General features: G+C 44.5%; 2 protein-coding genes across 2 annotated transcripts; both read left to right on the top strand.

The window, feature by feature from the left end:
* Nucleotides 1–2,702: 2,702 nt before the first annotated feature.
* On the top strand, nt 2,703–12,269 carry slc5a1 (solute carrier family 5 member 1). Its single transcript, XM_027006460.2, has 13 exons — nt 2,703–2,815; nt 2,983–3,042; nt 3,448–3,552; nt 4,436–4,541; nt 5,782–5,862; nt 5,992–6,203; nt 7,356–7,491; nt 7,739–7,846; nt 8,919–9,069; nt 9,358–9,526; nt 9,731–9,946; nt 10,747–10,852; nt 11,314–12,269. Exons 3-13 carry the CDS (start codon nt 3,457–3,459, stop codon nt 11,526–11,528), a joined length of 1,596 nt encoding a protein of 531 aa, XP_026862261.2. The 5' UTR covers nt 2,703–2,815; nt 2,983–3,042; nt 3,448–3,456; the 3' UTR covers nt 11,529–12,269.
* A 1,957-nt stretch (nt 12,270–14,226) lies between these two features.
* On the top strand, nt 14,227–22,695 carry rnf208 (ring finger protein 208). The gene is made up of 2 exons (XM_035535247.1): nt 14,227–14,959; nt 20,590–22,695. The coding sequence occupies exon 2, from the start codon at nt 21,586–21,588 to the stop codon at nt 22,366–22,368; it is 783 nt and encodes a 260-aa protein (XP_035391140.1). The 5' UTR covers nt 14,227–14,959; nt 20,590–21,585; the 3' UTR covers nt 22,369–22,695.
* Nucleotides 22,696–22,938: the final 243 nt, after the last annotated feature.

Below are 22,938 nucleotides of genomic sequence, written 5' to 3'. Positions count from 1 at the left end.
GCAGTGTGTTGCCGGAGGGTTGGGGTTTGATAAGCTTTGATAGTTATAACCTGACTGGTAAAGTTCAGGGTTGTGAAGAGTGATAGAGAACTCTTTTAGCTTAGGGTCATGTTCAGGTTGTTGTCAGCTTCGTCTCTCTGTTTGGACTCTGGTTACGACATCATTCACCAGAGTAACACGCACGGGTCATGCTGGCTCACACAGGATATACACAGCTGGCAGTTTGGTTGAGCAAAAGAAAGAAATGCATCGTTTTTACCTCTCACCAGAGCTACTCTTAAGATTTTGCTGTTTTTAGTGATTACTGAAAAAATTAACCAGTTAATTTTAGCATGAAGTTGCTCTGGTAAAGAAATGCCCTCCAAGGGTAGGAAGTGAGTCCAAGTCACCCTTCTTGTGCAGTAACATTCCTGAATGTTGACCTGACTCCTTTAGAGTTCTGCAGAACCAGCAGTGAGAAACTGCTGTTTGGAGAGTGCCTCTATGGTCATGTCAGCATCCTCCATTGAGGAACTTGCATTGAAAAGTAAGCAGGTTGTTAAACTGCTCCAGTAAGAGCTCTTGTTTCTTAGCAGGTCAGATTTTCTTTACTCATTGCTGTAGCTGGAATAAACACACGACAATATAAATTCAAACAGCAGATCAACAAACTGAAGTGAGATACACAAGGGCGGGCCGCGGAAGCGATCGTGTACAGAACCACCAGGGCCCAGCAAAACCGTTCAAATCAAAGTATCTTCCCTTAAGAACAATAACATCTACTGCATCACTAATCAGTTACTTATCAATATTTGCACGTTAGACAGCAGACAGGAAATAAGAAGGGATTGGCTTCTTAGGAAAATACATTCAGATTTTTTTCTTCCTTGTGAGTTTATCATTAATAGATTTTCTGTTCACTTGAATCCACAATCCCTGATTTCTTGCATCCCTGAGAAACACTGCCTTTTATAATTAACCCTAAGTAGAACCACCCATCATCCTTCCCATACGTGTGCACAGCGAGAAACTCAGTATGCATGCACACAAAGATCTTGGAGGTGATGATGCATGTACGTGCTCACACGTGCTCAGGTAAATCAATCACTCGGTATTTCACGCCTAGCATAAAGGTAGGTGCCGTCAGTGTGACGGCCGTGGCAGTCAGGTACAAACCTCAGGCGTCCGTATCTTGACGCCTCTGTAACAGCCACAAAATGACTTGGGATTACTTTGGGTTCTCTCTGCTCCGGAACGTCGCGAGAAATGCATCCAACGACATAGCCATCAATAATCCAGCAGACATTTCTGTCATCGTGATTTACTTCGTGGTGGTCCTGGCTGTTGGACTATGGGTGAGAGAACTCAGTTTGCATAAGTCTGTATGGGTTTTGTTATTTTTTCTTTTTACCTTCATCGACCGGCGCTTGTGAATTGTTAACCTTATTTCAACAAAAAAACCCCAAAAAAAACCAAACTGGAGTGGCATCTGGAGATTACAGATTATAGAGTAGAAAATGTACTGTGCAATTTTAAACAAAAATTTGTGAAGCAGTAATCATGAGAGTGAAGTCAATCATATTAAATCAATATTTTCTGCTTGACAGTTTTTATTCGCTTTGCGCTGAATGCAGTCATTCATGCTGATATATACATTATTAAAAAAGAATATATATATATATATATATATATATATATATATATATATATATATATATTTCTCTGTTTATTTGTTTTGTGCTTTGACAGGTTTCTACTAGACATAGATTTATAAAATAGTGTTTAGTGTGTGTTAGTTTGGGTGGTGTGAGCAGTGTCTCCCCCAGAGTTAAAATGAAACCTACGCCACTGGTGAATGAGGAAACATACCCTGATTCCTCCCCCTGTGTAGGCCATGGTGAGGACAAACCGCTCCACTGTCGGAGGGTTCTTCCTGGCGGGTAGGAGCATGGTGTGGTGGCCAGTAAGTTGTACACGCAGAGAATTTACAAGATAAAAAATAAACAAGAACATAAAATGGAGACTTTTATATAAGACGATGTAATTTAACCCAAGGTGAGTCTGTTGCCTGAAAATGCGATGAAATTAAAAAGTAGACAAACCACTATGTGACAAAGTCTAGGTGTATTTCATCTGAGAGCTTCAGATTAAAGTTTTTTTTTAGAGTGAATGACAGTGAACATACTTCTCCAGCTCAGACACGCGTGTTTTCACCGAAACACGTAAACTCTTCACAAGGGGAGAAAAAACTATTTTACAGGGCCATAATAAGCACATGCTAGATGTGATTCTGAATATATCAGAGATATGAACAATAAACTCTCTGATATGTCCTATCTATTGTGTTTAAATTATGGTCTTTATTAAGCAATAAAGACGTGCAATTGTATCATGTTTTCAGTCTAATAATCAAGGCAAAAAGTAAATCAAATTCACTTCACAAACCACCCCCACTTCAGTAAACCCATTTACTGTTTAATTACATTTAATTACATACATTAGCTCTTATAAGCCTTAAATCTTTCATTTCTAATCAGTCAGGTGGTTAAGATATGCAGTCGAAAAATGCTTGGTTGATTTTGTTCATTTGACATCATGCCAGGCCTGTGGTTATCCATTAATACTTCATTTTCCCTGTTAATGCTTTGGTTCTGCTGATGTAATGATTTTAACTAGGTGTGTAAAGTGCCACTCCTTCTGTAATTGGTAACTGGCTGCGTCTTCGGTTCAGATCGGAGCGTCCCTGTTCGCCAGTAACATCGGCAGCGGGCATTTTGTGGGCCTGGCTGGAACCGGCGCTGCAGCAGGAATCGCCATCGGAGGGTTTGAATGGAACGTGAGTGGGGAATGTGGTCTCTCTGACGATGGACTGCAGAGGGGGCGTTGACTAATCGCTAATAATGATCTCTGGTTCCATGGAGGTCCGCTTGAATGCGGGAGAAAGCCGTGTGTTTGCAGAGCATGCAGAAAGCTAATCCTCTCCTCTTCTTTCTTTTCTTTCAGGCTCTTTTTGTTGTGCTCCTTCTAGGATGGCTCTTTGTTCCTATCTACATCAAGGCTGGGGTAGGAAGTTCCTTTGGAACGCTTCTATTTTTATTTGTTGGTTTGTGTAACGAGATTCAGGAATTGTCAGTGTGCCTCAGGAGCTCTGTGGAACAGCAGCTCTCTACGTGCCCTGTTCTCTCCAATTCCCCTGTTCCATCACAAGTGCACTCTGTTATGCTCCAACACTGCTGAGACCATGAAAGATGTACACCAGACTGTAAAACCGATCAATATTATAGATCAGGGAACTGTATGAGCAGAGTATGAGCGACTATCAATTTCAAACTGTACGACTGACAGATTAAAGCATCGCGTGAGGACTACATCACAGGACTTGAGCATGTGTGTGTCTGGTTCAGAAGAGAACAGCGTGTAGCTCTCATTTGCATACCTAGCTCACTCTGGTTTTCTGTCTGTGTGCAGGTGGTCACCATGCCAGAGTATCTTAAGAAGCGTTTCGGAGGTCACCGCATCCGGATCTACCTCTCCGTGCTCTCTCTCTTCCTCTATATCTTCACCAAGATCTCCGTGAGTGGCTCCCTGCGCCACACCCCTCTGAGCTTGACCTTTGGAGATTAGTTCTTCAACTGGCAGAGAGCCTTTCAAATGTATAACCCATCTACATGCTAAACAACCTACTTTGAACCTGTAGGAATGCAGAGATAGAGGGACATAAAATGAATCTAACAGCTTCCACAGTCATAGCATTTCACATGAAGTCGCCAACTCCAGCTCTGAAGGGGAGCAGTCCAGCACAGTGTGTGGACTGTGGACACCCTTGTTTTTAAACAGATGGAATGGCTGCGATAAATAAAGAAGACCACTTAAAATAAAGACACTGTATAGTGTTTCCTGTAGAATGCAGGTACTCTAGAAACACAGCACAGCCCAGTTTAGTATAGAGGAATTCAACTACTGGCCTTGAATGTCCCAGTCCTGCACATTCAACCTTTCCCTTAAGGCTTCAGTGAACTGTCAGGGCCAGGTGATTTTAAGACTTCGGGTTTAGGGTTGTTCCTCTGCTTTAGTGCACCTGTGTGAGCGGCACAGGGTGTGCAGTGGTGGAAGACGAGGAGCCTTCAACACACAACTGGGCTTTAAAATGGGCCTAAAGCACATGCAACCCAAAGCTAACATGCCACCCAGACAAACAAGGCTGATCTCATGGAATCAGATCAGGAATGGCCAATTAATGAGCTACAGACTGCAGCGTGGTGGATCTCCAGATCTCCAGGATTGAGTCGGTGACCACTGGTCACAGGGAACAGACCACTTATTTGTTCTGCTTTCAGTTCACTTGCACAGAGAATCCAGGGTTCTCAATGCCAGAAGAGCTGCAGTAAAAAAAAATGTGGAGCATGTTGGTATATATCGCTCTCTCTCTCTCTCTCTCTCGCTCTCTCTCTTTCAGGCTGACATGTTCTCTGGAGCCATCTTCATTAACCAGGCCATGAAAATGAACATCTATTTGGCTGTTGTTATGCTGCTGGCGATCACAGCTCTGTACACAGTGACAGGTGTGTGTCTCTTCCGGAGAAACAGGACCAGGTCCTCCTCCTGGAACCTCCTCCAGGGCGCTTCCCCTGCCTCTCTGACGTTGGCCTCTTTACTGCTCTCTGCCTGCTTCGGCTCACCAGTGCTTTGATAATTAGCTGATGGATTGGATCGGTTGTGTTAGAGGATTACCAGTTCAAACAGGTGCTTGACTTAAACAGTGCAATGATACATTAGCACACTTACACTCGCTGTAAGACCAGCACCAGTTGTTGTCATCAATTCAGTTTCAAATTGACCAATTTCACTTCAGCCATTTCAAATGGTTGACATTAATTACACTTTTTTAAGCAGTTTTAAGTCATTAATTTAACTGGAACATTAACTGTATCTCCGTAAATGTTCCTGATTCCATGGAATCGTAAACACAACACCAGATCTGAAGTGCTCAGAGCACTGAGAGTAAAGTACACACTTTGTATATCTGATAACATTTCCATTTTCAGGAGACAAGCTTTTTGCAAGAAAAGTGGACTGTTGTCACAGCATATTTGAGGCATTGTGGGTAATTACCCATGTGCTCTGATAAGCTCACTGTCACACAGACCACTGTAATATGCCTGACATCTTGCTTTTCATATCACCAGCAGGATAATTACCTGGTTAGCTGGCAGCTTGGTTACCCAACAATCTCTCCTCTGCCAATAGGGATCCGTGTAGGTCGTGACATAGATGCCTCTAAATAAGAGCCTGTATTGTATCTGTCCATTTTGCATGGAAGAGCAGGTGTCCTTGATATCAGAAGCCTGAAGTGAATCTTTGATTACAGGCGCATTTTGTCCTTCCAGCTCTAGAGGGCAACGTGGTCTAGTTTGTATGATCATTCAAAGCTACAGCTTTGTCTTTTTTTTTCAGACACCAATCTCATCTGATGCTTTTGCCCTAAATAAAAAACATTACCAGATGGCAGACAATTCACTCACGGTGTGGAGCCTTGCTCTAGGGCAGAGGGCACAGTGTTAGAGAGACACGATGGCCTCGGTAACAGAACAGTTCTCTGACCACTGGGATTCCCCCAGGACATTAATCCCCTGGTCAGAAACTGCTGCTCTGCAGGCCAGGTTTACTACAGCATCAGAAGGGTGTCATTTTACTGCGTCTTTAAACATGCACACCGTCTGTGTTTACCGTGGAAGTCTGTTGGTGCTGTTTCTGTTGTTTCTAACCAGTTCTAGAACGTTTGTGTTCTCCTCCCACCTGTAGGGGGCCTCGCTGCAGTTATCTACACAGACACGCTACAGACCATTATCATGGTGGTGGGATCCTTCATTCTTATGGGTTTTGGTAAGTATAGATGATGTCTGCTTCCTCTACACGCCTTTCCTTTAATCAGTGTCTCTTTGTCCTGTGCCTCTTCCACTGTCTCTCTGTAGTTCAAGCCTTTTCCTTAAGTTGCCTTAACTTTGTCCTTAGCTTTCAATGAGGTAGGAGGTTATGAGAACTTCCAGGAGCTCTATATGAACGCCATACCATCGCGGGTGGGCATGAACATCAGTGCAGAGTGCTACACGCCCCGGCCAGACTCATTCCACATCTTCAGGGACCCAATAACCGGCGACATGCCGTGGCCCGGCCTCATCTTCGGACTCACCATCCAGGCGGCCTGGTACTGGTGCACAGACCAGGTACTGCTGCACAAGTGTTCATTAGAGTACCCACACACGTGCCCCCCCCCCACACACATGATCACTACAGTAACCTCTTATAGAACCACACGCACATAAAAACCAGTCACACTCACACGTGAGTTAGGGTAGAGAGATAAATAGAGTACTCTCTTATAGACACACCCACTCACCCACACACATACACATGCACATGTGGCATACTTACAATCACTTTCATGCCTAATTATGTCCTTTTTTGTTCTGAAACCATAACCTATATGTTAAAGAATATACACGCCACACGCCACCCACACACACTGCTCTCTGCCCTCTTTCTGTGTTCTCTTTGTGGCTGAGCAGTACTAATAGCTCCAGACAGTGTAAAGACTTAAACTCGTGTAAAGTCTCAAACTTCGATGGTGCCCCCACTTTCCCCTCCAACACAAACAAGTTTATGCAAAGTGAGATAAAATAAACAGCCTAGAGCACCAAGACCTGCTTCAGGGAAAGACCAAGATGTTCCAGAGAGAGAGAGAGAGAGAGAGAGAGAGATGCACACACTTCCAAACACTTGTGCACCCCCCCCCCCCCCTTGAGTCTTGGTTCCTCTCAAAGTTTCTTCCTCTTGCTCTCAGGGAGTTTGTCCTTGCCAATGACCCCTTTGGCTTGCTCACAGGGTCCTTGGACCCAGAAATCTGTAAAGCTGTGACAGCAGCTGCTGTAAAACGCACTATATAAACACATTTCACTTGACTACACACACACAGACACACAGGCTATTAGCAGTAATATCTAGTTCTTGGGGTCCTGTCTGATTGGCTGGCTGTATATAGCAGCCTGCTCTGTCTGATTGGCTGGCTGTATATAGCAGCCTGCTCTGTCTGATTGGCTGGCTGTATATAGCAGCCTGCTCTGTGATACTCAAGCAGCAGTGATTAAAGTGCCTATTCACTGTACTGCAAAAGATGGAGGAAGAATTTAACGTTCTCCTTCCTTTGACACTATCACATGCAGTCATTCAGCACTTCACACCATGAAAGATTGTCACGGTAACCAAAGCCTTCATGCAACAGCCAATCAGGAGTGAGCACAACAGAACATTCTGGATGAAAATGAGTGCAGGGGGTGGCATTTATGCCAGCAGAGTCTAATGGCCTAATGTGCTGTCAGGTGATCGTCCAGCGCTGCTTGTCTGCTAAGAACATGTCCCACGTGAAGGCTGGTTGCATCCTGTGTGGCTACCTCAAACTGTTACCCATGTTCCTTATGGTGATGCCTGGCATGATTAGCAGGATTCTTTATCCAGGTATTCTACTGGTTCTGTGTGTGTGCGTGTGTGTGTGCGATGTGTGTGCATGCAGGTGTCTGTGTATGCAGAGTCACGTATGTGGGTGTGTTTGAAGATGCGTGTGTATGCATGTCCATATATTTGTTTGTGTGTGTGTGTGTGTTTGCAGGTGTGTGTGTGTTTGCAGGTGTGTGTGTGTGTGTGTGTGTGTGTGTGTGTGTGAATGAAAGCAACATCCTCCCACTCATGAATTGTCACTGCACAGATGAGGTGGCATGTGTGATCCCGGAGGAATGTAAGGAGTTCTGTGGAACTGAGGTGGGCTGTACCAACATCGCCTACCCCAAACTGGTGGTGGACCTGATGCCCAACGGTGAGCCCCCGCCGCGGCCCCGCGGGCTTTGGCACTGCCGGGCCTCGTTCAGCAGACACTGTGGCTCATGTTTAAGCCTGTAAGACCTTATGCATTGGCACCAATGTCTGCACCACATGGTGTATTACACGTTATTTACTGTAGCGTATACGTAAAGATTTGCCTGTCTCCACCACATGGTGTATTACACGTTATTTACTGTAGCGTATACGTAAAGATCTGCCTGTCTGCACCACATGGTGTATTACACGTTATTTACTGTAGCGTATACGTAAAGATCTGCCTGTCTGCACCACATGGTGTATTACACGTTATTTACTGTAGCGTATACGTAAAGATCTGCCTGTCTGCACCACATGGTGTATTACACGTTATTTACTGTAGCGTATACGTAAAGATCTGCCTGTCTCCACCACATGGTGTATTACACGTTATTTACTGTAGCGTATACGTAAAGATCTGCCTGTCTCCACCACATGGTGTATTACACGTTATTTACTGTAGCGTATACGTAAAGATCTGCCTGTCTCCACCACATGGTGTATTACACGTTATTTACTGTAGCGTATACGTAAAGATCTGCCTGTCTCCACCACATGGTGTATTACACGTTATTTACTGTAGCGTATACGTAAAGATCTGCCTGTCTCCACCACATGGTGTATTACACGTTATTTACTGTAGAGTATACGTAAAGATCTGCCTGTCTGCACCACATGGTGTATTACACGTTATTTGCTGTAGCGTATACGTAAAGATCTGCCTGTCTGCACCACATGGTGTATTACACGTTATTTGCTGTAGCGTATACGTAAAGATCTGCCTGTCTCCACCACATGGTGTATTACACGTTATTTACTGTAGCGTATACGTAAAGATCTGGCTGGTCACTCTAGACCTCACAGCTCAACAATCAGGCCACACAAAGCTACTGTGATTTTCACTAATGCTTAATCTCTGTTGTGTGTACCTGTGTGTTTGTGTTTGTGTCTGAATACATTTGTATGCATACATGCATCTGTTTTTCTGTGTGTGCTTGTGTGTGTGTGTGTGTGTGTGTGTGTGTGTGTAGGTCTCAGGGGCCTGATGCTCTCAGTCATGCTGGCCTCCCTGATGAGTTCCCTAACGTCCATCTTTAACAGCTCCAGCACCCTCTTCACCATGGACATTTACGCCAAGTTCCGACGCAGAGCCTCCGAGAAGGAGCTCATGATTGCTGGAAGGTGAGTGTGCCTGGCTCTAATCCTAATCCTAACCTTATCTTAAACTTCCATGAGTACCAGATGGCCTCAGGACTACAGCATAAGACGACAAACCTGCCAAAACTGAAATATTTCTTTTTCTCATTTTACAGACAGGTTAGAGTTAGGGTTAAGGTTACAGACAGAAACTAAATTATAAATAGTAAATAGTGTAAATGGGAACAAAAAGCATTATTATGCATTTCCTTTAATAATTATGTATTTCCTTTAATAAAAGCACATAAATTGTGTGTGTGTGTGTGTGCATAGGCTGTTTATCTTGGTTCTGATCGGCATCAGCATAGCCTGGATCCCCATTATCCAGACAGCCCAGAGCGGTCAGCTCTTTGACTACATTCAGTCGATCACCAGCTACTTGGCTCCGCCTATCGCTGCTGTCTTCACACTCGGAATCTTCTGTAAGAGAGTCAATGAGCCGGTGAGTCTGTTCACCTTCACACCACCTGCTTCACGTCTGTCACTTATTCTCTCTCTCTCTCTCTCTCTCTCTCTCTCTCTGTCTATGTTTCTTTCTGTGTATATGACGTACAGTTGCATAAAACCTGTAAACACAAACAATAACATATAAGCATCCTCAGGCTCTGTTTGGGCCTAATGTGCTGGTTTTGTTGCTCTCCCCCAGGGGGCATTCTACGGCATGGTGATTGGGCTGCTTATCGGCTTGTCCCGCATGATAGCTGAGTTTGCGTATGGTACAGGAAGCTGTGCGAATCCTAGTGACTGTCCCACCATCATTTGCGGGGTGCACTACCTTTATTTCGGCCTCATCCTGTTTGCCATCTCCTGTCTGCTGGTGTTGGGGATCTCCCTAATGACCAAACCCATTGATGACAAGCATGTAAGACACACACACACACACACACACACACACACACACACACACACACACACACACACACACACACATACACACACACACACACACACAGACACACAAATATGAGCACACCTTTTTCTGGTTTCCAATGGCTGCCTCTTGCATTCTCAGAATGCCATCCACTATCTCTGAGCTAATTCTCAGCATATCGCACAAAGGCCGCTTGCTAATGCCTGTAACAGGTCCCCATTTCCCTGTGCAGTGCTGTGTATAACTGGTCCCCATTTCCCTGCGCAGTGCTGTGTGTAACTGGTCCCCATTTCCCTGCGCAGTGCTGTGTGTAACTGGTCCCCATTTCCCTGCGCAGTGCTGTGTGTAACTGGTCCCCATTTCCCTGCGCAGTGCTGTGTGTAACTGGTCCCCATTTCCCTGTGCAGTGCTGTGCGTAACAGGTCCCCATTTCCCTGTGTAGTGCTGTGCGTAACTGGTCCCCATTTCCCTGTGCAGTGCTGTGTATAACTGGACTCCATTTCCCTGTGCAGTGCTGTGTGTAACTGGACTCCATTTCCCTGTGCAGTGCTGTGTGTAACTGGACTCCATTTCCCTGTGCAGTACTGTGTGTAACTGGACTCCATTTCCCTGTGCAGTGCTGTGTGTAACTGGACTCCATTTCCCTGAGCAGTACTGTGTGTAACTGGACTCCATTTCCCTGTGCAGTGCTGTGTGTAACTGGACTCCATTTCCCTGTGCAGTTCTGTGTGTAACTGGACTCCATTTCCCTGAGCAGTGCTGTGTGTAACTGATCCGTGTATATATTGTAGCTTCACAGGCTGTGCTGGAGTTTGAGGAATAGTAAGGAGGAGCGAATCGATATAGAGGCAGATGACTGGATTGAGGAAGAGAAATCTAGTTCTATGAATGTGGACGGTAAGTCATTTATCATAGTGCAGAACTACACTGCACATCACAGGACTGCACCCTTATTCAGAATAATACCTCACAACACACAGATCTTCAAAGCCCACCTCACTGACAGGGTTGGGGGAGAAACCGTTGCTCAAGTGTCACAGGCTACTATGATTTTTACTTAAACTTATGTCCCGTCACTGGACAATTGTAACGCACCACACACCATTAAAATGCCTACAACTATAGGAGGACCTGGAGGTGAACGTTGATTCATCTACCAAAGTTGCAAGACAATAGCTGTGTGTGTGTGTGTCTGTGTCTGTGTGTATGTGTGTGTGTGTGTGTGTCTGTGCGTGTGTGTCTGTGTGTACATGTGTGTCTGTGTATGTGTGCGTCTGTGTACGTGTGTGTGTGTGTGTGTGTTTGTGTGTGTGTGTGTGTGCGTGTGTGTGCGACCTCTTCACCATTTAACCCTGCAGAGCCTGAGTTAGAGCCCAGCTGCTGGAAGAACGCCTATAACTGGTTCTGTGGATTTGAGCAGAAGAAAGCTCCGCAGCTCTCCGCAGAGGAGGAGGCCGAGCTGAAGAGGAAGCTGACGGACACATGGGAGAAGCCCCTGTGGAGGAATGTGGTGAATGCCAACGCTATCATCCTTCTCACTGTTTGTGTCTTCTTCCACGGCTTCTTTGGCTAACCAGCTGCCATTGATCCACTGATCTTTAGATGAATGTAGGAATATATTTTAAGTTAATATTATTCATTGGCCCATATGAAGGAGGACTGCATGCCAGGCGTACAGTGCAGAGAGGGTAACTAAGGGCTGTGTGTGTAGTATTTTAAATTGGCATGTTTACACAGAGTCAGATCAGGGTTTGTCATCATCTTCTAACATCTGTTGTTCACTTCCAGTAGTTTTTCCCATTAAGCATACTTTGATTTTCATTTACTTGAACCAGTTATTAATCTGAAAGTATTTTATTCAGCTTTTGCTGTTTTATTTTTTTTTCTTTTTACCGTTATTATTTTAATCATAAATGTTTTAAAAAAAAACACAAGCGAAACTGTTTGCTTCATCTGTATCCTTGTAACATTAAAAAAAAGGTGTTTGGGTAATTCTGGCCATGGTGCATAGCCACGGTGCTAATCTCGCCTTCCTCCCGTTCCCTGTGCGATTGCTGACTGACCTCATCCGAGATCCTACCAAAGTATTGTGTTTGAACACTTCACTTCTGTCATCTACCAAGTCCTGAACAGCAGTGGTTTCTTTTTTAGACCTTGATAAAATCAGCAATCCTTATACTTTTCTTTTGAACTTAAAAATAATTAATACTTCCATCAGAGTCTATATCATATGAGTAAAGGTTGTATTTATGAATTACAACCTCTTTTTGATTATATACATTTTACACTCATTTGTGAATGAGTATAATATATATTTTCCATGTGCAACTTGTAATATGTAATAAAAAGAAAAAGTAAATACTAAATACGTAACTATTTCATATTTAAACTGTGTGTATTCTTTCTGTCAGCAGTCCTATTCATGAACATGTTTTCCATAATTACACTATTACTCTTCCATGCTTTAGTGTGTTGTAAAGTGTGTTATGAACACAGCCTGTTAAGCTTTACAATCTAACTGTATTTACATGCCTGAAATCAAAGTCCAGGAGTTTTTGTGTTTTAGGCTATAATGAGTAACGCTGTGGTTAACTTCCTCGAAACTGTGTAAACAAAGGTGTCATCTATTTAGAGATTTGTGAGTGAATAAATTAAGCCTAATCTTGATCAGTGTAGTAAAAACATGACACATTGTTTATTTTTTAAGATATGACTGATGTATTCATATATAAAAGCACACGAATACAAAAGTTGATATCACTTTGGTGTTATATTACTTTAGTTTTTGGATAAATAAAGATTTAAAAGCTACAACACATCCAAAACACGCTGGAGGCTGTATTTGCTAATTATATAAATTATATTTTCGCTGTATTTCCTGATCTCAGACCATGTGATTTGGGTGTCGGGGGCAGACTGAAGCCCTCCTGTAGTACCAGGGATGAATGGAAGCCTGTGTTGGTCTGGGAATGTCTGTATGTGTGTTGCCACGTGTGTGTGTGTGTGTGTGTGTGTGTGTATGTGTGTGTGTGCATTTAAATCTGAATGACCCACAGATAACACATCTGGGTGTGTTTGTGCACACATTTGTGTGTTTATGTATGTCTGTGTATTTAAATATGAAAGACCCACAGATAACACAACCAGGTGGATTTGTGCATGTGTGTGTGTGAATATTAGATTGCAGCACACACAAGCCAGAGAAAACGAGTATGACAGCCAGCAATGGATGTCTTTATTCTGAGACATGATGTAAAGCTCTCACAAGCTCTGTGTGTGTGTGTGTGTGTGTGTGTGTGTACACAGTTGTGCTCCCTCTCAGTTATGGTGGATTATCTGTTGGTCAGCATGTTAATGTGCACATCCAAAACTGAAAACAAAATTCCATAATTATGTAATGGAGGCTCACCCAGCCTGAGACTGCGCATGGCTTCAGAGAGGAACCAGGTGCTCAGAAATGACAGCATGCCTGAGAATTTATGCTAGATTTCTCAGCTGCAGTCAAATGTTGTCATTCAGCACACAGACACAATAACTAGAAATGTCCTTATGCACTTGTCAGTAAAGTATGTTTCATATTTCTGGTGAATCTAGTGTGTATTCAGGTTTTCTAAGGAGTGTTCTTTATTGTAGGTCATTTGGTTAGTGCTTTACTGCTCCTGAGGGACCCTATTAAGATGACTGTTGTACTGACAGGTTGGTGTCACTGTTGGAACTACTCTGCACATCACAACAAAGGAAGATAGGTGATATAGAATGAATGCAAGCTCTGAATATGGCATGTGTACGTGTGTGTGTCTGTGTGTGTTTATGGGGCGGGGGGGAAGTAGGGCAGGACTCTGATTGGCTTGGATTTTTCACTGGAGATGAGGAAAACGTGATCTGGTCTGCAGAGGCACTGCAGCGAAGAAGACTGCAGAGAGAGAGAGAGAGAGAGAGAGAGAGACACAGAGAGAAAATGAAAGAGAGAGAGGCTGAGTCAGAGTGAGGGGGAGGGTGAGATATTCAGAGAGAGAGGGAAGAGGGTAGGAGTGAGTAAGAACGAGGGAGGGAATGAGTGAGAAAGGGGGTGGGAGATAGAGAGAACGAAAGAGAGAGAGAGCAGGGAGAAGCAGTAAATGAGTGAAGGCTAGAGGAAACAGTCAAGGAGGGGGGAGAGAGAGATGTGCACACATGGATGAAACCAAGAGGGGTGTGTGAGAGGGGGTGTGTGAGAGTGTGCCCGCCCGTGTGTTTGTGTGTGTGTGTGTGTGTGTGTGAGGTTGTGCACACTCACAGAGAACCATTGACAGGAGGGAGAACGAGAGAGCGAGAGAGAGAGCGAGCGTGTGTGTGTGGGGGAAGGCACTGTAGAGACAAACGGCTTCTGAGAACAGAAGCGTAGAGCCAGAGCAGACTGCAGGAGAGAAGGACAGTGAGACAGACAGACAGACAGACAGAAGAGTGACAGACTGACCAAACAGAGGACTACAGGGATGGGTAGAGGGAGACTGTAAACAGGAGAACGAGAAGAGAAGAGAGGGAAGAGAAGAAAGCAAAGCGGCAGGACTCGGCCATCGGCCTTCTGTGTGCGTGCGTGTGCGGCTGGCTGTGTGTGTGGCACTGTGGCGTATCCTTCCTCCGCCAGCACATCCTCCTCCATCTCTCACATCCTCCACCCTGTTCTCCACCTCCTCTCCCAGAAACGCATGAGCTCTGTCACTCGCGTTCTCGCCGCCCACCTTCCGTAACCGGGCTTCTGCTCTGCTGGACGACATGGAAGAGTAACCTTGACTGTGGCGACAGGAGCCAGGCGACCTTCTTCAGAATCCAAGACTGCGGTTACCCTCATCATCCTCACTGGCATAGCATGTTCAGGAAGGAAGGATACGCAGAGCTGTCCACTGTATAACACTGCCAACTACTGAACACGGATACCAACTGGACCGACCGAAGAGAAACACACACACACACACACACACACGCACACACCAAGCACAGAGGTACAGCAACATAGGAAGAGAGGTGTGTATCTGTTTTGGGTTATTTCTTGTAGTATGATATGTATATGTTTGTGTGTTTACTGTTTTTATTGAAGGTCTCATTAGGTCTGATTAGTTTCACCAATTCCAAAGGAATTTGCCTCATTTCTGTATTTAGATGATATTGCAGGTCATTTTGAATCTTCAGGTGTGTGATACTGCATTCATGTTTATGTAGCTGTGTATGTGTGTGTGGGTATGTGAGTGTGTGTGTGGATCTGCGATTGTCTTCAGGTGATTGCTTCAGTACAGCCACGTTGAGCACACTGAAATTAGTGCAACACACACGCACACACTACATCAATAACTCATGGGATGTGCACAGTCATCTTACAGAATCTGATTTTGGCTGACACATGGTGATGTACAGGGTGACAGAAAGAGATCTGTGTGTGTGTGTGTGTGTGTGTGTGTGTGTGTGTGTGTGTGTGTGTGTGTGTGTGTGTGAAGTTCCATTTTGACCATGCTTGCCTGCTGCAGTCCATCCTGCTTATGCATTGCTCCTATTGCATAACCCCCACACACAGGCACAAAGGCACACACACACACACACACACACACACACACAAACACACACACACAACTCTGTCCCAGCCACAAACCCCCAGCAGCCTGTACCACTGACCCCAGCACTTCCCCGGCACACACCTCTCACAAAACCTTCCCAATCAATAGCCTTGATCAGTCAGCTCATCCAGCCCTGGCAGCCCCTGGTGGCACTCCCCTGGGTGTGTGGAGGGTTGTGAGTGGCATCATTCCCAAACACCTGCTGAAGATCTAAGCTGGGTAATGTGCTTTAATTAAAGTCAGTGGTAATTTATCCCTTCTGTTGAATAATGGGTGGTTGCAATGGCTCTATAATCATTGTGGTTTGTTATTACGAGGTTTTGGGTAACGAGGTTTTGAGTAAGCGTCAGTGCTGGCTGCAGTTATTTGTGGTTGTGTTGTTAATATAGTCCATTCTTTGTTGTTGTTCAGGGTGTTGGTGAGTATTAATCTAACTGAACTGACAACAGAGATTTCAGTAAAAGCATCATAAATGCCATTATTGTGAAGATGAATGCATTGTGGTTGTTGTTTTTGTTTGCTTTTTTCCCAGTAAGAGTATTATTTGACAGAGTGATATAATAACTAATGTTTCTTGTTATGATATCCTTAATATCTCTTGTAAAAATGAGATTGTTCAAGTATTATTGTTAGTAGTATCATGTCGTTATTATGATTGTTAAGGTATGCTCGTGCTGGTGTTATGTCAGTGTTGTATCTGTGGCTTCAAGAATTATATTGTTATTGTTGTAAGGTTGAGTGTTAGTATTATAAAAGTGAATTTTTGTGCTGAAAATGTGACTGTCAATATTGTATTAGTAAAGGTTGATTGTGTTGTAGAGGTGAGTGTTATTGCTGAAAAGATGGGTGTTAGTGTTATAAAGGCAAGTGTTAGCATTCTAAACATGAGTGTTTATATTGTGAAATTGTATGTTAGTATTGGAGAGGTGGGTGTTGTAAAGGTGGGGGTTAGTGTTGTAGAGGTGAGTTGTGTTGTATTGTTAACTGTTAGTGTGAGAAAGGTGAGTGTTGAGTGTTGATATAACTGTCATCATTCTATAGGCATGTTTATGTTGTGAAGTTGTGTGTTAGTGTTGCAAACGTGCGTTAGTGTGGTAGAAGTGGGTGTTATTTTTATTATGGTGGGAGTTAGTGCTGCAGAGTTGAGTGTTAGTGATGTGATGACAAAGATACGAAGCCAAGTATGTGCTGATAGTGTTAAGTTGGGTGATATTGCTGTATTGGTGCGAGTTTGTGTTGTAGAGGTGGGTGTTAGTTTTGTAGAGGTGCTAGTGTTGTAGAGGTGAGTGTTAGTATTGTAAAAGTGGGTGTTAATATTATAGAGGTGAGTGTTGGTGTTGTAGAGTTGAGTGTTAATATTGTAAAACTAGGCGTTAGTATTATAGAGGTGAGTGTTGGTGTTTTAGAGGAGGGTGTTTATGTTGTAAAGGTAGGTGGTAGTATTGAAGAGGTGAGTGTTAGTATTGTAGAGGTGAGTGTTAATGTTGTAAAAGTGGGTGTTAGTATTATAGATGTGAGTGTTAGTATTGTAGCTGTGAGTGTTGTAAAAGTGGGTGTTAGTGTTGTAGAGGTGGGTATTAGTATTATAGAGGTCAGTGTTTGTGTTGTAAAAGTGGGTGTTAGTGTTGTAGAGGTGAGTGTTGGTGTTGTAAAGGTGGGTGTTGGTGTTGTAAAGGTGGGTGTTAGTGTTGTAGAGGTGAGTGTTGGTGTTGTAAAGGTGGGTGTTAGTGTTGTAGAGGTGAATGTATGTTGTTAAGGACACTGTGAACTGGAGCTGCACTGACAACACATGCAGTCAGAACAAAGAATGCATCTCCTCTCGTTCTCACTGAACTGTAGGCAAAATGGCTGACGCTTGCTCTCAATGACGAGCACTGAATTATTAAAAGCCACAGCCTTCCCCCACAACTAGCACGACCTGTGCCTTACACACACACACACACACACACACACACTCACACACACACACACACACACACACACACACACACTCACACACACACACACACACACACACACACTCACACACACACACACACACACACACACACACACACACACACACAGTATGAAATAACACAACCCAGAAATAACAAAACCGGAATAACTTAACCCAGATATGAAATTACAGTCCAGCACACAGCTAATGAGTGTGTATCCCCAACATTACAACAGAAGCTACATCTTTTGAATATATTAACATTCTGGACATATTAACAATATTGTAATCATGGTCACTGTAATATGGGATTCTTTTATTTACAGTGTGTCACCACACAGAGAAAAGCAAAGCAAGTGTCCTGTTGTCATGAACGTCAGGTAGCTGCCCACTGTGGGCAAGTGACTCATCTCAGAGTCAGTCCAACAGTCCTGATAGAAATATCTCTAATCACTGCGTGTATCGGGTGGGTCAGCGTGGTCTGAGCTGGGCTCCGAGGACAAGCCCCGTAACATGTTCAGAAATGGAGAGATGGAGGCACGTAACTGATAGCATCTCACATGAGACATGTTGCTCTCTCTCTGACTGTCTCAGTGCGCAGGTGGAATGCATCTTTCACAAACAAACAGAAACACACATACACACACACTTTTTCACATGTAAACCCAGACAGAGAAAGCTAGAGAGGGGAGAGGCACAGATGGAGGAGACAGAGAGGAGGATGAAGTTGAGGAATGTTCTGGGAGGTGTATGTGTGTATATGTGTGTTATTTTTGTTTTCTGTACATATGTGTGGTGTGTGATTGTGGGAGTGAATGGGGAATGTGACCAAGAATGTTCTAGAATTGCAAGAGAGTCTTGAGTGTGTGCAGTTATTGAAGGCTTAATTAACCTCAAGGTGGAGTAGGCAGACAATGTAAGTGCGTGTGTTGTTTACTCACACACACACACACACACACACACACACACATATATATATATGAGAAAGAGCAAAGCGTGAGTGCAGTTGAAAACAAAGAAGTTTTATTTACCTGAGCGAGTGAATAAAAAAAGAAAAAAGTAAACATCAAGCAAGCGTAAATAAGTCCGCCAGTACAGGCAGGCATCTCCGGCTGGGAAGTGAATGCGCTGGATGAGTGTTCCTCTGGGGACTGGTGTGCACAGTTCAGTGTAGAAACAAGGTGATAGTGTGCACTGTAGCCCATGTGTGTGGTGAATACTGTGGACATGTCCTGTGGACATGTTTTGGCATATAGATCTGTATGTGTTGATTAGTGTGTGTCTTGCAGACTTGTGTGTGGTGATTAGTGCGTGTCCTACAGGCCATTATAAAACCCTTCATTCCCCCGCATTCTCACATCTTACGTGCACAGTATGTTTCATTACCAGTCGCCTTCTGATCATAGCTGAGCCACCTCTGGCCAGCACTAGACATTGATTACCAGCCCGGCGTCCATATCCGGGGACCCTAGAACACTAGCCTGCTTCTGCTATATAATTAGCCATCAAATGGTAAGACTCCACTTTGTGCTTACCAATGGTGGCTTAGCTACCTTCATATTATTAAATTTTTTTTAATCAACATCAACAACAACAATAATAATTTCACTTTGGTTTATTAATACATAATTATACAGTAGCCTGTGTGGGTATCAGGCTTTGTATTAGAATGTTTTACATATATATATATATATATATATGAGATCCATTTTCCAGCTTTTTATAGAGATAATTGCAAGAACAACTGAAGGGTCATTTTGCATTTCGCTGCCCCTTCTTACCCGCTCTGACGCCTGTACACCAGCTGATGCACTCCTCCGTCTGTCATATGTGTGCGCGCGTGTGCGGTTTTTTCCAGAGTTAGCGGCCCTCCGGTACCGCGCAACGCGGCGAGAGCAGACGTGAGTGGCGGCAGCTCGAGGCTTTAAGACTCGCAGGCAACTAGCAAATGCACGACAGTGCACCGCATATACTCCCAACACCCCGACGCACTTGAAGGCATGTTAGACCAATGGCTGCATGTATGCTCTGATAGTGCGGTTGACTAAGCACAGCTGGACATCTGAGAAACCCGGCTAGGTCAGCTGAGAACGTGAAGGGATAGCGATGAATACGTTACACCTGAAATGGCCGTTTTTTGTGAAACGTGCTATAAGAATAATGTGCCTGTGTTTTGCCCATGTGGATGGTTTGGAGAAGTAGAGGTTTTTAATACGGAGAGTCGATTACATTATATACACATAATGCCTCCAAATCACCACACACCCAGACTCGATAAGTTTGTGTTTTGTGTGTATGGGGAGAGACGCCTGTAAAACTGGAGAGATAAAGAGCTCAAAAATAGCAACTCTAACTAAAACAACTCTCTGTGTGTCCCCCTGCCCAAACAAACTCCCTGAGCATCATCTAGGTCACCTCTCTCTGTCTCTATTGTTCCCTGTCTTCTCCATCTCTTGCTCCCTGTCCATTCCAAATGTGTCATACCCGCATACCTTTTTCTATTCTCAGCAAACACAACATACACACACACACACACAAATGACACATTCTCTAGGTTTCACAGATGACTAAATCTTAGATTTCATACCACAGACTAAATACCATTTGTTCGTGAGCTGTTCATATGGTTGTGACTCACCACAAACCTACACAACAACATTCACAACATTCATTGTGTGCTTGGTCCATGAGCTTCTGCTACAAACTGCATGAACTGAGTCTGCAGAGTGCGCTGTGTAGTGTTGGAGCTGGCCGTACTGTAGCCAGGTCAGTCTCTGGCTCCGTGGGGCCCAGCGTTCCCTGCAGGACGGCTGATGGTGTGCTGGCCTGTGGAGTTCTGGGAGTACTGGGACTACTGGGGAGTGCTGTCTGCTCCCAGCTACCACCGCACACCTAGCGGCAGTTCCAACTGTGCTGTATGAACTCACATTGCCTCTACTGACTTGTGATTGCGGGCTTTTTTAAAAATGTTTTCCTGCTGTAAATCATCACAACACTGTGTACTGCAGATGGTCACTGCAGGCATAAACGTAGTTTGAAATAGTTTTGCTTTGTCATTTTATCATTTTGATTTCTTATCTCTTGGGTTCTTTTCTCTTTCTCACCAGAAAAGGATGCATCAGCCGCGCGGACAAATGAGACCTGGCTAGACTCCTCGGACACTCATAACACACCTAACATTAGTGGAGACACACCTTCTTAGACCAGAATACACACAAACACACATACACAGACACACTTCTTAAGGAATTACAAGCTGTATTGCACCAGAGAATCTTCCAGAACTTTGCTTTGCTTCCTTTTCCCAAAAAAGTTGCTGCTTATCACACCCCGGTGGGCGAAGTGTTATCTCAGACTCTCCAGTGCTTCACTCTGAAAGTGGAAGGACGTGAAGTTGGTTGTGCCAGTGGTGTCCATGCAACCTCCCAATACACATGACATCACTTACATTTAGAACCTGACATCCTACCAGGACCGTACGCAACAACACAAAGCTTGAAATTTCCCTCTATAAGGCCCTCTTAAAGGGACTTTCTTTGTTGGTGCTTATTGTATCTGTTACTTATAAGTAGGAATATACAGTATTAGCTTGAATATTACATATACATATATTTGAAATTAGCTATTACGTGCTATGCTGTCTTAAGCCATTCATTTGTAAAACTGATTTAGAGTTTGCGCGTTAGTGAAGTTTTAATAAACAGGGTGCACGTCATCACACTGGAAACTACTGTATATAGTGAACTACTGTATATACTGAACTACTAAACATTGCGCATTACTGACTTTGCAGACATCTGAACACTGCAGCTTGTTCTAAGGCAGGACAGGAGCCTCTGATAGAGGAGTCTCAGAGCTGTAGACTGAACATCTCAAAACATTTAGAACATCTAGACAGCAAGACATACTGTGGTGTGACCAGTAAGAGACTCTATTGGAACAATGGACAAAACCATTCGCCCTCATGTCCCCTGCAATGGCTGAGTGTTGGCTGAGAATACTGTGGATACCATCCACAGGGCTGTGACCACACACACCTGCAGAGACACACACACCTGCAGAGACACACACACCTGCAGAGACCACGCCCTTCCCTCGAGCGAATGTCCTGTCTCCGGCGGCAGACTGTGACAATCCCAATGGATACAGTCAAGATCATCCAATCAGAGAAGTTTCCTCGGGAATGCCCTGTGCCTGTCACGCAGCCTCGCTTTGCTCCGCCCCCCCGGGTGGCCTGGGATGGTGGTGGCGAAGGAGAGGTCATTGCTAACCAGGCCTGCAGTGACCTGGAGGTCAATGGTAACACCGTGGTCAACGCCCGTCCGCTGGTAACACCCCCGGCACCGGTCCTCCGGCGTGAAGCGGCCTACTTGGCCCAGCGCAAGGCCAGCAACACCGAGATCTGTTACCACCAGTTCCACTACAAGATGGACGACGTCATCGTGAACCAGTACGTGCTGCGCTCTTCGTCCACCTCCTCCTCCTCCTCTTCCTCGACGTCCTCGGGGCCAGTGATGCCATGTGAGCCCCTGGACTGCCCAACGTGCGGGCACACCTATAACTTTGCCGGCAAGCGTCCACGGATTCTGTCCTGCCTGCACTCGGTGTGTGAAGAGTGCCTGCAGATTCTGTACGAGTCCTGCCCCAAGTACAAGTTCATCTCTTGCCCCACATGCCGCCGGGAGACAGTGCTCTTCACCGACTATGGCCTGGCTGCGCTGGCCATCAATACCAGCATCCTGAGCCGGCTGCCCTCCGACCCCGGTGGCACCATGCAGTGGGGCGGCGACGCCGAGCGCAGCTGCTACCAGACGGTGCGCCAGTACTGCCAGTCGGCTTGCACCTGCCACATCTCCAACCCTCTGTCATCCTGTGGCATCATGTAGTTCCAAAACAGACCACTACGTGGCACTGTTTGAGCCAAAACACCAACACTCAACCCCACCTGCCCACACACACAGATGTATCTATAGATCTAATAGCACAGACGGTTGCTGTCTGGACTTTTAAGTGAAAGAGACACTTGTGCAAGGAGCCAAAAGAGAAATGAAATATCAGAGTAAATGTATTTTATGTACGAACTGGTCACGCCCTCTAACTAGAGCCCTGTCTTTCTTGTTTGGATGTGTTTGTCATCTCTTAACATGGGAATGCCAAGGAGACCTTGTCTCCTTCCTCCTGGGTAAAATAAAGCAAATAAATGAATAATGTCAAAACAATGGCTTGGTCTGAACCTGAAACTTTAGCTCAGTCTTCCGTAAGGTTGCTAAAGTGACTAACGAATAACACACCAGACCAGTTCATTTCACATCAGGGACAAACTAAAAGTTCTAATGAAATCATATTAAGACAAAAGTTGTTTATTAAATATAGCTATGTATATTCATAACACTACAGTCATTAAAAAGTAAGCACACAGAAATTACATAAATACAATATAAACACTACAAATTATA

Source organism: Electrophorus electricus, chromosome 17, assembly GCF_013358815.1.
Source record: "Electrophorus electricus isolate fEleEle1 chromosome 17, fEleEle1.pri, whole genome shotgun sequence".
In the NCBI taxonomy this organism is placed as follows: domain Eukaryota; kingdom Metazoa; phylum Chordata; class Actinopteri; order Gymnotiformes; family Gymnotidae; genus Electrophorus; species Electrophorus electricus.
The sequence above is the reverse complement of the archived record's forward strand: the minus strand, read 5'-3'. Positions and strand labels throughout refer to the sequence as shown.